The sequence below is a fragment of the Hyla sarda genome, chromosome 7 (genome assembly GCF_029499605.1).
Source record: "Hyla sarda isolate aHylSar1 chromosome 7, aHylSar1.hap1, whole genome shotgun sequence".
Classification (NCBI taxonomy): domain Eukaryota; kingdom Metazoa; phylum Chordata; class Amphibia; order Anura; family Hylidae; genus Hyla; species Hyla sarda.
Window position 1 is genome coordinate 99,242,265 of NC_079195.1, and position 18,458 is coordinate 99,260,722.

An 18,458-nucleotide genomic window follows, 5' to 3' on the forward strand; every position below is an offset into this window, starting at 1 on the left:
CCACAGTACCTTGTCTATGACTATGGAGTAAAAGTTCCTTGAGCATTACTTCATGTATACTGGAGAGCACTGGCATGGGAGTTGGTTGGTGAACAATGGGAAATGCAGACTATCGTCACACAGAGTTTACATTGCTGTGTGCTGGGCCAATTTTTCACTTCACTTTTGTGAGCGGATTAATATAATAACAGTATAAACACATCATCTATGTTTGCAGTAACATAATATTTATAATCCTAATAACCTGCCTAAGCGTCCCCAGAATAAAATAAAAATAAAAATCACAGAGGAATCAATTTCTGTCAATAGATACTGAATAAAGGCACATTACAGGAAGAGTTTTTATACCTCATAAAAGGAGGCAATTGTCAAAAGTATGTATCAATGTATTAATACATTTCCAGGAGGTATAACACAGCTCAGCTATGAAAGAAGAGCAAGTCCAGCGCAATACTAGATGCAGAAGGTGGGGTTTATTCAATATTGCACACAGTACACAAGACAAACATGAGTAAGGCCGGGTGCTGCCAGCCGAAACGCGTCACTGCCATGTTCGTCTTGTGTCCTGTGTGCAATATTGAATAAACTGCACCTTCTGCATCTAGTACTGTGCTGGACTTGCTCTTTCATAGTCTACAAAAGGTGAAGTCCGCACCTGTCCGTGTCGCAGCTGGTCCACGTCGGGTGAGCTGACCCACACTGCTCTCTAACACAGCTCAGCGTACTGAGAAGACATGCTCCAGAGAACTGACAGCTCATAAAGAAGCATTTTCCATGTCAATTATTGAACTAAACAATTGTTGAACTGTCCGGATACATTTATTGTGGAATATTTATCATTAGACTTAGTATCTTAATATATATTTTGTTTAACAATATTTTCTCTAATTATATCAACATCAAACTCTATTTAATATTGTATGTAAAATATTTACCACATATGCCACAGTTCACTCCAGAAAGTGCCAAAAAGGCGATAAGAAGACTGTATACCAATATCATTTTGTAGAAACTAAAATATAAACAAAAGGCAAAGAGAACAATGTATCTTATATTACACATTACGCAGATAATAAGATTTGGATACAGTGTTTGCATAACTAACACACTGAAACACTTGATAATTTTTAGCACTTGAAAAACAAATAATTGGATTTTATTATACACCCTGCCCTGTTTTACCCAGAAATGCCACCAAAACAACCCAAATCACGCTATGTTTTCTTACAGAAAAATCGGTCATGCAAACATGCTCATGGAAGTTGAAAGCACTGAATAAGTGTCTCACGAAAGGGTGAATTTACATCTAGAAGATTTGTTGCAGAAAGTTCTGTAAATGAAAAATCAATCCCATATATCAAATAGGTGATGTTTCTGCAGCATGTGCATAGAGCCCAACAAATCCCATTCAGATGACTGGGGTAGTTGAAAAAATTGCAACAGATCTTTGTGAACTCACCTTAAGAGGTTCATCTTACCAGCTCAGAGGTTCTTACAGTATAGAAGGTTGTTTGTCCATAGGCCAATGTGGCAACATTTATAAAGCTTTTCACTTCCAGTCAATTGCTTACCTATGAAAATTCTCCAATCAAAATTTATGTATAGACAAAGAAAGTTCTGTAAATGGCTTCACACAAGAAAGCTAATGATTACCTTGAAGTTGTTTTCCTGCCAAAAATGCTTTAAAACTGAAATACTATATTGTATAGCTTAGATAGAATATCATGGGAGTGTTTGTCTCCATCTCTAATGCGTTTTAAGTCATCTAACATAGGAAATGCAACACTTAGCACACCGATCTGTAAACAGCTATTTTATGGGTTTTGGCCCTTATCAGTAGAGATCAGGGTGCTGGTTGGCTAGAGAGTTTACCTAGGCACAGTATAATAGGTACTAATTTTTACTTAAGAGTTCTAGTAGACATGTGCAATTCTTTTTGGCACGAATGTCTAATTTCCCGAATTTTACCGTTTTCGGGCATTCGGACCGATCCGAATGCACGAAAACATATTTTGAACATTCCCGAATAGCCACGATAATACGAATAGCAAAATAACGAATGCATTCGTTATTTACCGAATGCATGTGTCACGATGCCGGCTGGCAGGTAGTGGATCCTCTGTGCCAGAGAGGGATTGGCGTGGACCGTGCTAGAGGATCGGTTCTAAGTCACTACTGGTTTTCACCAGAGCCCGCCGCAAAGCGGGATGGTCTTGCTGCGGCGGTAGTGACCAGGTCGTATCCCCTAGCAACGGCTCAACCTCTCTGGCTGCTGAAGATAGGCGCGGTACAAGGGAGTAGACAGAAGCAAGGTCGGACGTAGCAGAAGGTCGGGGCAGGCAGCAAGGATCGTAGTCAGGGGCAACGGCAGGAGGTCTGGAACACAGGCTAGGAACACACAAGGAAACGCTTTCACTGGCACTAAGGCAACAAGATCCGGCGAGGGAGTGAAGGGGAAGTGAGGTGATATAGGGAAGTGCACAGGTGTAAACACTAATTGGAACCACTGCGCCAATCAGCGGCGCAGTGGCCCTTTAAATCGCAGAGACCCGGCGCGCGCGCGCCCTAGGGAGCGGGGCCGCGCGCGCCGGGACAGAACTGACGGAGAGCGAGTCAGGTACGGGAGCCGGGGTGCGCATCGCGAGCGGGCGCTACCCGCATCGCGAATCGCATCCCGGCCAGAGGCGGTATCGCAGCGCCCCGGGCCCGGAGCGCTGCAGTGAGAGGAGTGTAGCGAGCGCTCCGGGGAGGAGCGGGGACCCGGAGCGCTCGGCGTAACAGTACCCCCCCCCTTGGGTCTCCCCCTCTTCTTGGAGCCTGAGAACCTGAGGACCAGACTTTTGTCCAGGATATTGTCCTCAGGTTCCCAGGACCTCTCTTCAGGACCACAACCCTCCCAATCCACTAAAAAGAAGGTTTTCCCTCTGACCTTTTTAGATGCCAAAATTTCCTTGACGGAGAAGATGTCCGAGGAGCCGGAGACAGGAGTGGGGGGAACAGATTTGGGAGAGAAACGGTTAATGATAAGTGGTTTAAGAAGAGAAACATGAAAGGCATTAGGAATACGAAGAGAAGGAGGAAGAAGAAGTTTGTAAGAGACAGGATTAATCTGGCGCAAAATCTTGAAAGGACCAAGATAGCGTGGTCCCAACTTATAGCTAGGGACACGAAAGCGGACATATTTGGCGGAGAGCCATACCTTGTCTCCAGGGGAAAAAATGGGAGGAGCTCTTCTTTTCTTATCCGCGAATCTCTTCATGCGTGAAGAAGCCTGTAAGAGAGAATTTTGGGTCTCTCTCCATATGATGGAGAGATCACGAGAAATTTCATCCACAGCGGGCAGACCAGAGGGCAAGGGGGTAGGGAGGGGGGGAAGAGGGTGACGGCCGTACACCACGAAAAACGGGGATTTGGAGGAAGATTCAGAGATTCTGAAATTATACGAGAATTCGGCCCAAGGTAGAAGATCTGCCCAGTCATCCTGGCGGGAGGAAACAAAATGTCGTAAATAGTCACCCAAGATCTGGTTAATTCTTTCTACTTGTCCATTGGATTGAGGATGGTATGCAGAAGAAAAATTTAATTTAATCTTGAGTTGTTTACAGAGAGCCCTCCAGAATTTAGACACAAATTGGACGCCTCTATCCGAGACGATCTGCGTAGGCAACCCGTGAAGACGAAAAATGTGTACAAAAAATTGTTTAGCCAACTGAGGCGCTGAAGGAAGACCAGGAAGAGGGATGAAATGTGCCATTTTGGAGAATCGATCAACGACCACCCAAATAACAGTGTTGCCATGGGATGGGGGTAAGTCAGTAATAAAATCCATACCAATCAGAGACCAAGGCTGTTCGGGAACAGGCAGAGGAAGAAGAAAACCAGCGGGCTTCTGGCGAGGAGTCTTATCCCGGGCACAGATAGTGCAGGCTCGCACAAAGTCCACCACATCAGTCTCTAGAGTCGGCCACCAATAGAAGCGAGAGATGAGTTGCACAGATTTCTTGATGCCCGCATGACCTGCGAGATGGGAGGAGTGACCCCATTTGAGGATTCCGAGGCGTTGGCGTGGAGAGACAAAGGTCTTTCCTGGTGGAGTTTGCCTGATGGAGGCTGGAGAAGTGGAAATCAGGCAGTCAGGAGGAATGATGTGTTGAGGAGAGAGTTCAATTTCAGAAGCATCTGAGGAACGAGAGAGAGCATCGGCCCTAATGTTCTTATCAGCAGGCCGAAAGTGAATTTCAAAATTAAATCGGGCAAAGAACAGAGACCACCTGGCCTGACGAGGATTCAGCCGTTGGGCAGACTCGAGGTATGAGAGGTTCTTGTGATCGGTGTAAATAATAACTGGAAATCTTGATCCCTCCAGCAGATGCCTCCATTCCTCAAGTGCTAATTTAATGGCTAGAAGCTCTCGATCCCCGATGGAGTAGTTCCTCTCCGCCGGAGAGAAGGTCCTAGAAAAAAACCCACAAGTAACAGCATGCCCGGAAGAGTTTTTTTGTAGAAGGACAGCTCCAGCTCCCACTGAGGAGGCATCAACCTCCAATAGGAAGGGTTTAGATGGGTCAGGTCTGGAGAGCACGGGAGCCGAAGAGAAGGCGGACTTGAGTCGTTTAAAGGCGTCTTCCGCTTGAGGAGGCCAAGACTTGGGATCGGCATTTTTTTTGGTTAAAGCCACAATAGGAGCCACAATGGTAGAAAAATGTGGAATAAATTGCCTGTAATAATTGGCGAACCCCAAAAAACGTTGGATGGCACGGAGTCCGGAGGGGCGTGGCCAATCTAAGACGGCAGAGAGTTTATCTGGATCCATTTGTAGTCCCTGGCCAGAGACCAAGTATCCTAGAAAAGGAAGAGATTGGCATTCAAACAGACATTTCTCAATTTTAGCATAGAGTTGATTGTCACGAAGTCTCTGAAGAACCATACGGACATGCTGGCGGTGTTCTTCTAGATTGGCCGAAAAAATTAGGATATCATCAAGATATACAACAACACAGGAGTATAACAGATCACGAAAAATTTCATTAACAAAGTCTTGGAAGACAGCAGGGGCGTTGCACAGGCCAAAGGGCATGACCAGATACTCAAAGTGTCCATCTCTGGTGTTAAATGCTGTTTTCCACTCATCCCCCTCTCTGATGCGGATGAGGTTATAGGCGCCTCTTAAGTCCAATTTAGTAAAGATGTGGGCACCTTGGAGGCGATCAAAGAGTTCAGAGATGAGGGGTAAGGGGTAGCGGTTCTTAACCGTGATTTTATTAAGTCCGCGGTAGTCAATGCAAGGACGTAGAGAGCCATCTTTTTTGGACACAAAGAAAAATCCGGCTCCGGCAGGAGAGGAGGATTTACGGATAAAGCCCTTTTTTAGATTCTCCTGGACGTATTCAGACATGGCAAGAGTCTCTGGGGCAGAGAGAGGATAAATTCTGCCCCGGGGTGGAGTAGTGCCCGGGAGGAGGTCGATAGGACAGTCATAAGGCCTGTGAGGAGGTAGAGTCTCCGCTTGTTTTTTGCAGAAAACATCCGCGAAGTCCATATAGGCCTTAGGGAGACCGGTTACTGGAGGAAGCACAGAGTTACGGCAAGGGTTACTGGGAACCGGTTTTAGACAGTCCTTGGAACAAGAGGGCCCCCAACTCTTGATCTCCCCAGTGGACCAATCCAGGGTTGGGGAATGAAGTTGAAGCCAGGGAAGTCCAAGGAGAATTTCCGAGGTGCAATTGGGGAGGACCAAAAGTTCAATCCTCTCGTGATGAGATCCGATGCTCATTAGAAGGGGCTCCGTGCGGAAACGTACGGAACAGTCCAATCTTTCATTGTTTATACAATTGATGTAAAGGGGTCTGGTGAGACTGATCACTGGGATGTTGAACCTGTTGACGAGAGAGGCCAAAATAAAATTTCCTGCAGATCCAGAGTCTAAGAAGGCCACAGAAGAGAAGGAGACGGCAGAGGCAGACATCCGCACAGGCACAGTGAGACGTGGAGAAGCAGAGTGGACATCAAGGATTGTCTCACCTTTGTGCGGAGTCAGGGTACGTCTTTCCAGGCGGGGAGGGCGGATAGGACAATCCCTCAGGAAGTGTTCGGTACTAGCACAGTACAGGCAGAGGTTCTCCATGCGGCGTCGTGTCCTCTCTTGAGATGTCAGGCGAGACCGGTCGACCTGCATAGCCTCCACGGCGGGAGGCACAGGAACAGATTGCAGGGAACCAGAGGAGAGAGGAGCCGAGGAGAAGAAACGCCTCGTGCGAACAGAGTCCATATCTTGGCGGAGCTCCTGACGCCTTTCGGAAAAACGCATGTCAATGCGAGTGGCTAGGTGAATAAGTTCATGAAGATTAGCAGGCATTTCTCGTGCGGCCAGAACATCTTTAATGTTGCTGGATAGGCCTTTTTTAAAGGTCGCGCAGAGGGCCTCATTGTTCCAGGATAACTCAGAAGCAAGAGTACGGAATTGTACGGCATACTCGCCAACGGAAGAATTACCCTGGACCAGGTTCAACAGGGCAGTCTCAGCAGAAGAGGCTCGGGCAGGTTCCTCAAAGACACTTCGAATTTCCGAGAAGAAGGAGTGTACAGAGGCAGTGACGGGGTCATTGCGGTCCCAGAGCGGTGTGGCCCAAGCCAGGGCTTTTCCAGACAGCAGGCTGACTACGAAAGCCACCTTAGACCTTTCAGTGGGGAACTGGTCCGACATCATCTCCAAGTGTAATGAACATTGGGAAAGGAAGCCACGGCAAAGCTTAGAGTCCCCATCAAATTTATCCGGCAAGGATAGTCGTAGTCCAGAAGCGGCCACTCGCTGCGGAGGAGGTACAGGAGCTGGCGGAGGAGATGGTTGCTGGAGCTGTGGTAGTAACTGTTGTAGCATAACAGTCAGTTGAGACAGCTGTTGGCCTTGTTGCGCAATCTGTTGTGACTGCTGGGTGACCACCGTGGTGAGGTCAGCGACAACTGGCAGAGGAACTTCAGCGGGATCCATGGCCGGATCTACTGTCACGATGCCGGCTGGCAGGTAGTGGATCCTCTGTGCCAGAGAGGGATTGGCGTGGACCGTGCTAGAGGATCGGTTCTAAGTCACTACTGGTTTTCACCAGAGCCCGCCGCAAAGCGGGATGGTCTTGCTGCGGCGGTAGTGACCAGGTCGTATCCCCTAGCAACGGCTCAACCTCTCTGGCTGCTGAAGATAGGCGCGGTACAAGGGAGTAGACAGAAGCAAGGTCGGACGTAGCAGAAGGTCGGGGCAGGCAGCAAGGATCGTAGTCAGGGGCAACGGCAGGAGGTCTGGAACACAGGCTAGGAACACACAAGGAAACGCTTTCACTGGCACTAAGGCAACAAGATCCGGCGAGGGAGTGAAGGGGAAGTGAGGTGATATAGGGAAGTGCACAGGTGTAAACACTAATTGGAACCACTGCGCCAATCAGCGGCGCAGTGGCCCTTTAAATCGCAGAGACCCGGCGCGCGCGCGCCCTAGGGAGCGGGGCCGCGCGCGCCGGGACAGAACTGACGGAGAGCGAGTCAGGTACGGGAGCCGGGGTGCGCATCGCGAGCGGGCGCTACCCGCATCGCGAATCGCATCCCGGCCAGAGGCGGTATCGCAGCGCCCCGGGCCCGGAGCGCTGCAGTGAGAGGAGTGTAGCGAGCGCTCCGGGGAGGAGCGGGGACCCGGAGCGCTCGGCGTAACAGCATGCAATAAATAACAAATGCATTCGTTATCCGTAAACAAACGTAAATAATTCATTCTAATAAAAATAAAATAATAAAAAGATACAGTAGTGATGGAAAAATTGTATCTAACGAAATGTATCTTTTTGTATTATGAAATGTTTATTAATTTTTAAACAGGGATCAATTTATGATGGCTATTGAGAAAAGGGTCTCCCCGAAACGCGTCTAGCAACCTACCCTACTGCACCGATCATCTACAGGATTCATTTCCAGCCACCTATCAGTCATCCACATTTGCAACAGCTGGAACCCCCCAAACTAGAGACCACTGGGACGTGCGCCACGATAACGCCGCCCGTCTCTAACCTTTGCCTGCACACTCACCCAGCTGCCTCCGTACAGCAACCCCGAAGATCCATCATACAGACACTTTGAGCCGGCCACCGAGCAGAGCCAGTCTGTTACACGGAGCCCAGCAGACCAGGTGCTACCACCCAGGGAATCCATCTAGACGGAGCGGTGAGTGGTGCAGAAGCACCAAACTTCCTTGTACATCACTGTTGCAAATCGTGTGAATAGCTAGACTAAAATTCACTACGCTGGTAAACACACGTCCAGCCTCACTACAAGACATCTATCCATTAGGTGGTACTATATGGACTGTTCACATTTTCATTATTAAAGGGGTTGTGCGCTGCCCTAACTTTCGGAGCTCCGCTCACAGCGTCCGGAAGTTCATTACTCCGAACGCTGTGTGCAGGCTTCCGTGTTCGCTGCCGCCGGGAGTGACATCACGCCTGGCCCCGCGTGACGTCTCGCCTGCCCCTTCTACCAAAGTCTGTGGGAAGGGGGCGTGACAGCGGTCGCGCCCCCTTCCCATAGACTTTCGTTGAGGGGGCGGGTGAGACGTCACGAGGGGGCGGGCGAGACATCACGCCTGCCGCAAACACGGAAGCCTGCACACAGCGTTCGGAGTAATGAACTTCCGGACGCTGTCAGCGGAGCTCCGAAAGTCAGGCCAACGCACAAACCCTTTAATAGGAATTTTATTATTTAAACTTTTAATGTTTTATTTTTATTTTTAATGTTCAATTATATCTGCTAACATTTATTGTACTACTAGTCCATAGCAAGGGCCCTGCTTGGACTTACTATATAGTTAAATAAATATTGTCTTATCTATTACACAACTAGTCCTGTACATCTTTTTATAATAGTCCCATTTTCATACACTATTCTACGCACACTGACTATACACCGATTATATTTCTCATTCTATATATCCGTATACATAGAGTGTGTATTCTTATCTTCCATACTCATATTTTAGTCAACTCTGCTACCATAAGTATCTACCTTGAGGTCTGCAATCTTTAGCATTATCTTACAATTTTAAGATACATTACTAATAAAAATTCGACAAGAATTTATTCGGATCAAAAAGTTTTGTTTTTTTAATTTGGCCAAATCGAATATTTTTAAAAATTCGCTCATCTCTATGCATGGCAATTTATATAGGAAGTATCCTGACCCGATCAGGATAATTGTGGCCACTACTAGAGCTGAGCGAACTTTTGAAAAATTTGATTAGTCCAATTCTAATTTATTTGCGGCTAATCTGTATTAAAAACGGCTGTTTCTGGCCTACAGAGAGCCTCAATAGGGGTGTAGAACACTTTGCTGTGTTCTAACATGCATATGGAGTGTGCTGGGGTAGTAAAATAATACTGTTATTCCGTATGACATGCAGATTACAGGCATCGCTTACAGAATCACTGCCGCAGAGCGGCACAATGACAGAGCCTGGCGGTGGCATTAGTATGAGGAGACCATATAGTGACTGAATGACACAGCGGGGAGGTGTTGGCAGCATGAGGAGACCATATAGTGGCTGAATGACACAGTGTGGCAGTGTTGGCAGCATGAGGAGACCATATAGTGGCTGAATGACAAAGCCTGGAGCTGGAAGCAGAATGAGCAGACACTAGGGCTTCACAATCCCTAAGATTAAAAGATCAATTCTGAAATTTAAACTGAAGATTTTGGGTAGCTAGTGCTACCATAGCAAAATGTTTATTCCCAGACCCAGGCCCAGCAGCATCAGTAAACCATATATTGCCTGAATGAAACAGCCTAGAGTTGGCTGAAGCATGAGGAGACCATATAGTGTCTGAATGGCACAGCCTGGAGTTGGCATCAGCATGAGTAGACGCTAGGGTTTTACAATCCCTAAGATTAAAAGATAAATTCTGAAATTTGGCTGAAGCATGAGGAGACCATATAGTGTCTGAATGGTACAGCCTGGAGTTGGCAGCAGCATGAGTAGACACTGGGGCTTTACAATCCCTGAGATTAAAAGATGAATTCTGAAATTTAAAATTAAGATTTGGGTAGCTAGTGCTACCATAACAACAATTTTAATCCCAGGCCCAGCAGCTTGAATAAACCATATATTGGCTGAATGACACAGCCTGGAGTTGGCTCAAACATGAAGAGACCATACAGTGTCTGAATGGCACAGCCTGGAGTTGGCAGCAGCATGAGTAGACACTAGGGCTTCACAATCCCTAAGATTAAAAAATGAATTCTGAATTTAAAAATTTGCTCATCTCTATTCATGGCAATTCATATAGAAAGTATCCTGACCAGAACAGGAGAAGCGTAGCCACTTCTAGAGATGAACTAACTTTTGAAAAATTCGATTCGGCCGATTAAAATTTATTTGCGCCAAATCTGTATTAAAAACGCCCGTTTCTGTCCTACAGAGCCTCAATCGGGGTGTAGAACACTTTGCTGTGTTCTAACATGCATATAGAGTGTGCTGGGGTAGTGAAAAAATACTGTTATTCCATATGACATGCAGATTACAGGCATCGCTTTTAGAATCACTTCCGCAGAGCGGCACAATGACAGAGCCTGGAGGTGGCATCAGTATGAGGAGACCATATAGTGGCTGAATGACACAGTGTGGCGGTGTTGGCACCATGAGGAGACCATATAGTGGCTGAATGACACAGCCTGGAGCCGGAAGCAGCATGAGTAGACACTAGGGCTTCACAATCCCTAAGATTAAAAGATTAATTTTGAAATTTCAATTGAAGATTTATGGTAGCTAGTGCTACCATAAAAAAAATTTTAGGTCCAGGCCCAGCAGCATCAATAAACCATATATTGGCTGAATGACACAGCCTGGAGTTGGAAGAAGCACACCAGGGCTTCACAATCCTTAAGATTAAAAAATTAATTCTGAAATTGAAACTGAAGAATTTGGGTAGATAGTGCTACCATAACAACATTTTTATACCCAGACCCAGCAGCATCAGTAAACCATATATTACCTGAATGACACAGCCTGGAGTTGGCTGAAGCATGAGGAGACCATATAATGTCTGAATGGCACAGTCTGGAGTTGGCAGCAGCATGAGCAGACACCAGGGATGCACAATTCCTACGATAAAAAGATGAATTTTGAAATTTAAATTGAAGATTTAAGGTAGCTAGTGCTACCAGAACAGCATTTTTATTCGCAGACTCAGGCCCAGCAGCATCAGTAAACCATATATTGGCTGAATGAAACAGCCTGGAGTTGGGTGAAGCATGAGGAGACCATATAATGTCTGAATGGCACAGCCATTTCACACCAGGGCTCCGCAATCCCTAAGAAAAAAAGATGAATTTTGAAATTTAAATTGAAGATTTAGGGTAGCTAGTGCTACCATAAAAAACATTTAGGCCCAGACCCAGCAGCATCAGTAAACCATATTTTGGCTGAATGACACAGCCTGGAGTTGGCTGAAGAATGAGGAGACCATAGAGTGTCTGAATGGCACAGCCTGGAGTTGGCAGCAGCATGAGTAGACATTAGGGCTTCACAATCCCTAAGATTAAAAGATGAATTCTGAAATTTAAACTGAAGATTTTTGGTAGCTAGTGCTACCATAACAACATTTTTAATCCCAGACCCAGGCCCAGCAGCTTGAGTAAACCATATACAGTGACCCCCCCCCGACCTACGATGGCCCCGACATACGATAATATCAACATACGATGGCCCCCTAGAGGCCATCGCATGTTGAAGGCAGCATCAACATATGATGCTTTGGTATGTCGGGGCCATTGCATAAACCGCTATCCGGCAGCGCAGACTGCTTCAGCTGCCACCGGATAGCCGTTTAAGGTGCCCCGTGTGGTCCGGTGACGATCACTTACTTGTCCAGATGCTCCAGACCATGCTCTTCGGGATCCCCTGCATCGCCGTCGCTCTCCGTCGTCTTCATCACGTCGCCACGACCCGCCATCCTGTCATACAATAGGAGCCACGTGCATAGCGACGGGAATGGCACAGTCTGGAGTTGGCTGAAGCATGAAAAGAGACCATATAGTGGCTGAATGAGACATCCTGGAGGTGGCATCAGTATGAGGAGACCATATAGTGGCTGAATGACTGCCTGGAGTTTGTGGCAACATGGGGAGACCATATAGTGTTTGAATGGCACAGCCTGGAGTTGGCGGCAGATGAGGAGACAATAGGGCCTCACAATCTTTAAGAATAAAAGATGAATTTTGAAATTTCCATTGAAGATCTATGGTACCTTGTGCTACCATAGACATATATAGGTAATGTCCTAGGCCCAGCAGCATCACTAAACCATGTAGTTGCTGCATGACACAGACTGTAGCTGGCTGAAGCATCAGTAAACCATATATTGGATGAATGGCACAGCCTGGAGGTGGCTGAAGAATGAGGAGACCATATAGTGGTTGAATGACACAGCCTAGAGTTGGCTGAAGCATGAGAAGAGACCATATAGTGGCTGAATGAGACAGCCTGGAGGTGGCAGAAGCAGCAGCATCAGGAGTCCTGAAAGTGACCCGGTGACAGAGTGGTGCGGTGGCTGGCAATACCAGTACCCGGTAACAAAGGTGGGAGAAAATAGGTATGATGTCGAAGAGTGTAACTGGGGAGCAGCGCCTTAAATCTGTTTGGCACTATCCATATTTGTGAAGTGTTGGTGTGGCACCATGGTCAATCTACTCTCATGCATCAGGCATTGGTGGTTGGAAATCCTGGCTGATCCATGCCTGATTCATCTTCACAATGGTCAGTCTCTCCACATTTTTAGTGGACAGACGAGTTCTCCTTGGGGTGACTATGGCCCCCGCGGCACTAAACACCCGCTCTGATGCCACACTTTCCAGGGAAAACTCTGCTAGTTGCGGCCACAAATCAAGTTTGGCTGCCCAGAAGTCCAGCGGATCTGTCAAGGTATGCCACCACCTGCTGGTTCAGGTCCTGCTCCAGGCACCTGCTGGTTCAGGTCCTGCTCCAGGTCTACCTGCTGCTGATGAGTTCCTTCACTATGTGGGTGAAGAAAGCTACTCATCAGCGACTGTAGACTCAGGCCCTCCCCTCCCCAGCAGCCATGGCAGTGGAAGGTGAGCGCAGGGGGCCCCTGATTCAAACCTGCGAGAGGATGGACGATGGTGCCGATAGGCATCTGCCAACTGACTACATAGGATGCCTCTGTAGTAAGTAATTTTGTCCTGCCTCTGAGTAGGTGTAAAAAGGGCCCCTATTTTTTGGCGGTAACAAAGGTCCAATAAGGTGGAGATCCAGAAGTCATCCCGCCGCCGAATGGTGACAATTTGGCTGTCAATACGCAAGCAGGTGAGCATGCATTGTGCAAGTGACTCGGAGGGACTCCCTGCCTCCATCTCCACTGCATACTGCCATGGTGTATCTGGGTCCTCTGTCTCGCCTTCCTCAAAACCCTCTTGCTCCTCTGGCTGCTCCTGCTCCTCCTCTCCTGTCAGATTACTAGAAAAAATGGCCATTTGGCAAAACCTAAACTTTGTTCCACTGTGCCCCTCCCCTCCTCCTCCTCCTCCAGTTCAGGCCCCACAGGCGCCACGTCTCCAGTGACCTGACCAGTCTTCGTTTCCAACACGTTTTCTAAGAAAAGAAGCAGTGGAATGACGTTGTTCAACCCGTAATCCTGGTGACTTACTAATAATGTCACCTATGAGCTGCCACTGGTTCACATTGAAGTTACACAGGGGAGTACCCCTATGTGCCTGAGGTGCATGCAAAGTTTCCTTCCCATTGTAAGGATGCCTTGCAAAGGGGGGGAACACTTCAGGAACTGCTTCACAACCAGATTGAATAGGTGTGCCATGCAGGGTGCATGGCTCAACCTTCCCAGTCGCAGAGCATACAATATGTTTATCCCATTGTCAGTCACCATGGTTCCCATTTTCAGTTTTCGTGGATTAAGTCATGCATCCGATTTCTTTACCAATGACTTTTAGCAGTCCCTCCCGTGTGACTCTTTTCACCAAGGCAAACCATGTGAAGGACAGCGTGACACCGCCATGCCCTGCACACATGGTATGCTGAAGGACCACTGAGACTTGTCTGGGCAGTGGAGGCTGAGGACATGGTGGAGGATGAGGAGGCGGAGTTGCACACTGTCACAGGACCAACGGGCTGAGAGAGTGGAGGAAGAAGCGGCATGACCTGTCCAAGTTGGGGTTGTGGCTGGGCAGGAACCACATTCACCCAGTGAGCCGTAAAGGACATGTATTGTCCCTGACCGTAGTTAGAGATCCACACGTCAGTGCTGCCTTGCACTTTGATACACACCGACAGGCTCAAGGACTGGACCACCTTCTCTTCCACAAAATTGTGCAGGGCTGGTACTGCCTTCTTCACAAAGAAATGACGGCTTGGCACTCTCACCCTCAGCTCGGCACAAGCCATCAGTTCTCTGAAAGGTGCAGAGTCCACCACTTGAAAAGGGAGGGACTGCAGCACCAGCAACTTAGACAGGAGCACATTCAGCTTCTGCACCGTTGGATGAGTGGGCTCATACTGTTGTCTCTTGGACATGGCTTCACGTATGGATTGTTGGCAGAATGGCTGACTAAAAGAGGAGGAGCAGGAACATCTGGAGCGACAGAAGGAGGGTATGACACACAGCTCCCTTCGGCTGAGGTGGTGGAGCCTTGGCTGGCTGAAAGAGGGATCGGCGTGCCACTGGGTGCTGCAGCAGGCTGGACCACAACATCGGAGCCACGGTTCTCCCAGGCCGCTTTATGGTGGCAAAGCACATATTGACGCAGGGTCATGGTGCCAACATTGGGACTCGCTTCACCATCTGCCGACATGTCTTGTATGTGGCTATGTGAACCTCCTCCGGATGCTTGATGAAAAACTGCTTTCCCACCAACAGTCCGCACTAATTGACTGCTACTGCCGCCGTCTCCAGAAGCCCCTTTTCCACTACCTCCCGGGAAGGTAGGCTGGCGCGAAACAGGTGGTCTCCCCAGGGCACGTTTGGCTTCAGAATTTCCACTTCTGCCACCATGCTGACTGCCAACCATGCTACCGCATTACTGGCTCAGCTGTTGCCTCATGGGCAACCTTCAACTCTCTCACTCCTGATGAAGCCCCTTCTGCACCCGGCTCCTAATTGCTAGCTTCATCATCATCAACAAGTGTCTTCACGTCACTGATGTCCTCCTCAGGTTCCTCAACAGTGTCTGCTTCAGGACCCTGAACTCTGGCAACACCGCCTCCCACGTCACTCTCCTCTACTTGCCCACCTAGCGGAGGAAGCGGTGGTAGTCTCCTCCACTTCTTGGCTGGGCAGTAGCTGCTGACTGTCCTCTTTTAGATCGTCCTCAGTGAATAGTGGAGCTGAACCCACAGCATTAGATACTTCTGTAGGGGAGGGAACAGCACAGGACAGAGGCAATGTGAGGACAGGGACTGCTCCCGGGCCATGCCAACTAAGGGTTGTGTCTGAGAAACCCACCGACTGTTGACCGGGGGTGTCAGATGTCAGGCTGGGTTCACATCACGTTTTTCCCCATACGGGAGCGCATACGGCAGGGGAGAGCTAAAAACTTGCTCTCCCGTATCCTGCTGTATGTGGTCCCGTATGTAATTTAATTCAATGAGCCAACCGGAGTGAACCGATCGGCTCATTTTTCCCTGTATGCGGTTTTCTACCGGACCTACATCCGTGGTTGACTACAGTTTTAAGTACGGTAGAAAACCGCATAGGGGAACAATGAGCTGACCGGTTCACTCCGTTCGGCACATTGAAATGAATTACATATGGGACCGCATACAGCAGGATACAGGAGCGAAAGTTTTTAGCTCTCCCCTGCTGTATGAGCTCCCGTATGGGAAAAAACGTGATGTGAACCCAGCCTCACTTGTGATGAAGTGGACGGCAGATGGGTTACTGGTCGAGACACGACCGCTAGCTGATAACAAGAGCTCAGGCCTCTCGCTGCAAATCCTGCTGCCACTCGACCCTAGTCTGCTGCGACCTCTGCCTGAAGGATTTAGGCCTCTGCCACTCCTCTGTACACGTTCTGGAACTTCTCTGCATTACATACATAGTGCGTATATGAGGGGAGTACAATAGGCCCTTAACAGGAATAACAGGTACAAAATAGTACACTACTTAGATGAACGTATGCGGTATGCACTGTTGAGGGCAGAAAAATGTGCTACAGTACACCTAAAAATTCTGTATTTTTGTAAAACACCAGCCGGTGATTACTTTTATCTGTCCTTTCACAGTATCTAGGCCATTTACAGATTAACAGGTACTAATTAGTACACTGCTTAGATGTACGTATGCTGTGTGCACTGATGAGGGCAGAAAAATGCACTACAGTATTACTAAAAACTCCAGTATTCCTATTTTTGTAAAACACCAGCTGGTGATAACTTTTGTCTGTCCTTTCACAGTTTGTAGGTCCTTGACAGATTAACAGGTACAAAATAGCACACTACTTAGATGTATGTCTGCGGTATGCACTTATGAGGGCAGAAAAATGCGCTACAGTACCCTTAAAAAACATATTTTTGTAAAACACCAGCAGTACACAACAGTGCTGCAACCAATAAAGCTATGTACTAAACACAAAATTGCACTCTGTCAAAGACTATTAGGAATGGACTGCTGTGTATTATACCATCTACAGACTAGTAAAACCAGCAGATGATTTTTTTGTGGAACAAAGACACTGAAAAATTATTCCTGCCTCCTCTTCTAAGGTTTATGAAGTTAAGGCAGCTTGTTGAAATTTCTGAGGCAACACACAGCTATCTGCCCCTCTCTGTAATACTATGCCGAAGAAAGTGACTGGGATGTTAATGCCTGCAGCTGCAGTAAAAATCCTTTGTTTCCTGAAATTCGATTCGCGTTTGTGAGCTTCAATTCACTCATCTCTAGCCACTACCTCACTGCCTTGACAACTACCAGCTAAGTATAAGGAATAATGGTAGTGCTGTGTACAAAGTTGTCAGTATGACACATAGTCTAATTTAGTCAGCTTACACAATGCATTATGTAAGCTAGTCAAATGCCTAGTTAGGACTGTATCTAACATATATATTTCCAGTCCATAATTCACCTGTCCAACATTTTTCCTGTCCACGTATACAGGGTACTCCCGGTCAGAGGGTTCCCCTGCAAATATAAATAAAGCACGTAGAGCGACAGAGTTTCTGCAGGTAACACTGGTATGTTATATAAAAACATGTATAGAGTTCTGGGGAGAAGTGGTCAGTGCCGAGGGGCCCCAGTAGCTAAGGCATCAGGTAGAGAGCCTCAGGCAGTCTGATCCAACTCAAAGTATATTTAATGTGATAAAAGTGTAGTTATAAGCGTAATGAATCCCACATGTTTATGTGCCATTATTGAAAGAAAAATGCTACGTGGACTCGTCTCAGTTTTTTTTATTCAGACCTGTGAAGGACATTCAACAATAATGCCCCAGGAACTGTCCATCTAGGCCCCAGTGGCCACTTCCAGTTGTCCGCCCTCCGGGGCTGGGCGCTGAGGACGGCTGTGTTTAACCCCTTAACGACGAAGGACGTATATGTACGTCCTCCACCGGCTCCCGCAATATGCCGCGGGGTCACGCGGCGTCCCCGTGGCATATCGGGTCAGTCCCGGCGGCTATCAACGGCCGGGACCCACGGCTAATACAGGACATCACCAATCACGGTGATGCTCTGTATTAACCCTTCAGACGCGGCAATCAAAGCTGACCGCCGCGTCTGAAGTGAAAGTAACCCAGCTGCTGAGTCGGGCTGTTTGGGACCGCCACGGTGAAATCGCGGTGTCCCGAACAGCTTACAGGACACTGGGAGGGCCCTTACCTGCCTCCTCGGTGTCCGATCGATGAATGATTGCTCAGTGCCTGACATCCAGGCAGGAGCAGTCAATCGCCGATAACACTGATCACAGGCGTGTTAGTACACGCCAGTGATCAGCATGAGAGATCAGTGTGTGCAGTGTTATAGGTCCCTATGGGACCTATAACACTGCAAAAAGAAGTAAAAAAAAAGTGTTAATAAAGGTCATTTAACCCCTTCCCTAATAAAAGTTTGAATCACCCCGCTTTTCCCATAAAAAAAAATAAAACAGTGTAAATAAAAATAAAAATAAACATATGTGATATCGTCGCGTGCGTAAATGTCCAAACTATAAAAATATATCGTTAATTAAACCGCACGGTCAATGGCGTACAAGTAAAAAAAATTCCAAAGTCCAAAAAAGCGTATTTTTGGTCACTTTTTATACCATTAAAAAATGAATAAAAAGTGATCAAAAATTCCGATCAAAGCAAAAATGGTACCGGTAAAAACTTCAGATCACAGCACAAAAAATTAACCCTCATACTGCCCTGTATGTGGAAAAATAAAAAAGTTATAGGGGTCAGAAGAGGACATTTTTAAACGTATACATTTTCCT

The 18,458-nt window shown here is 47.4% G+C and overlaps 1 protein-coding gene and 1 long non-coding RNA gene across 3 annotated transcripts in view; one reads left to right on the forward strand and one right to left on the reverse strand.

Annotated features, from left to right (window-relative positions):
- Positions 1-18,458, forward strand: part of LOC130282191 (uncharacterized) — a 311,154-nt gene that overhangs the window by 264,376 nt on the left and 28,320 nt on the right. Inside the window, exon 3 of the long non-coding RNA XR_008846271.1 lies at positions 7,855-8,196. This is a non-coding gene — a long non-coding RNA (uncharacterized LOC130282191). The remainder of the gene's footprint in view (positions 1-7,854; positions 8,197-18,458) is intronic.
- The window catches only part of LOC130282187 (intelectin-1-like), a 29,798-nt gene that overhangs the window by 7,409 nt on the left and 3,931 nt on the right, over positions 1-18,458 (reverse strand). The window contains exons 2-3 of one of the 2 annotated variants that reach the window (XM_056530191.1): positions 1,460-1,571; positions 936-1,012 (exon numbers count right to left, since the gene is read on the reverse strand). In XM_056530191.1, the coding sequence (XP_056386166.1) occupies positions 936-1,012; positions 1,460-1,473 (91 nt within the window). In that variant the 5' untranslated portion in view covers positions 1,474-1,571. The remainder of the gene's footprint in view (positions 1-935; positions 1,013-1,459; positions 1,572-18,458) is intronic. The other variant, XM_056530192.1, reaches the window with a different exon arrangement.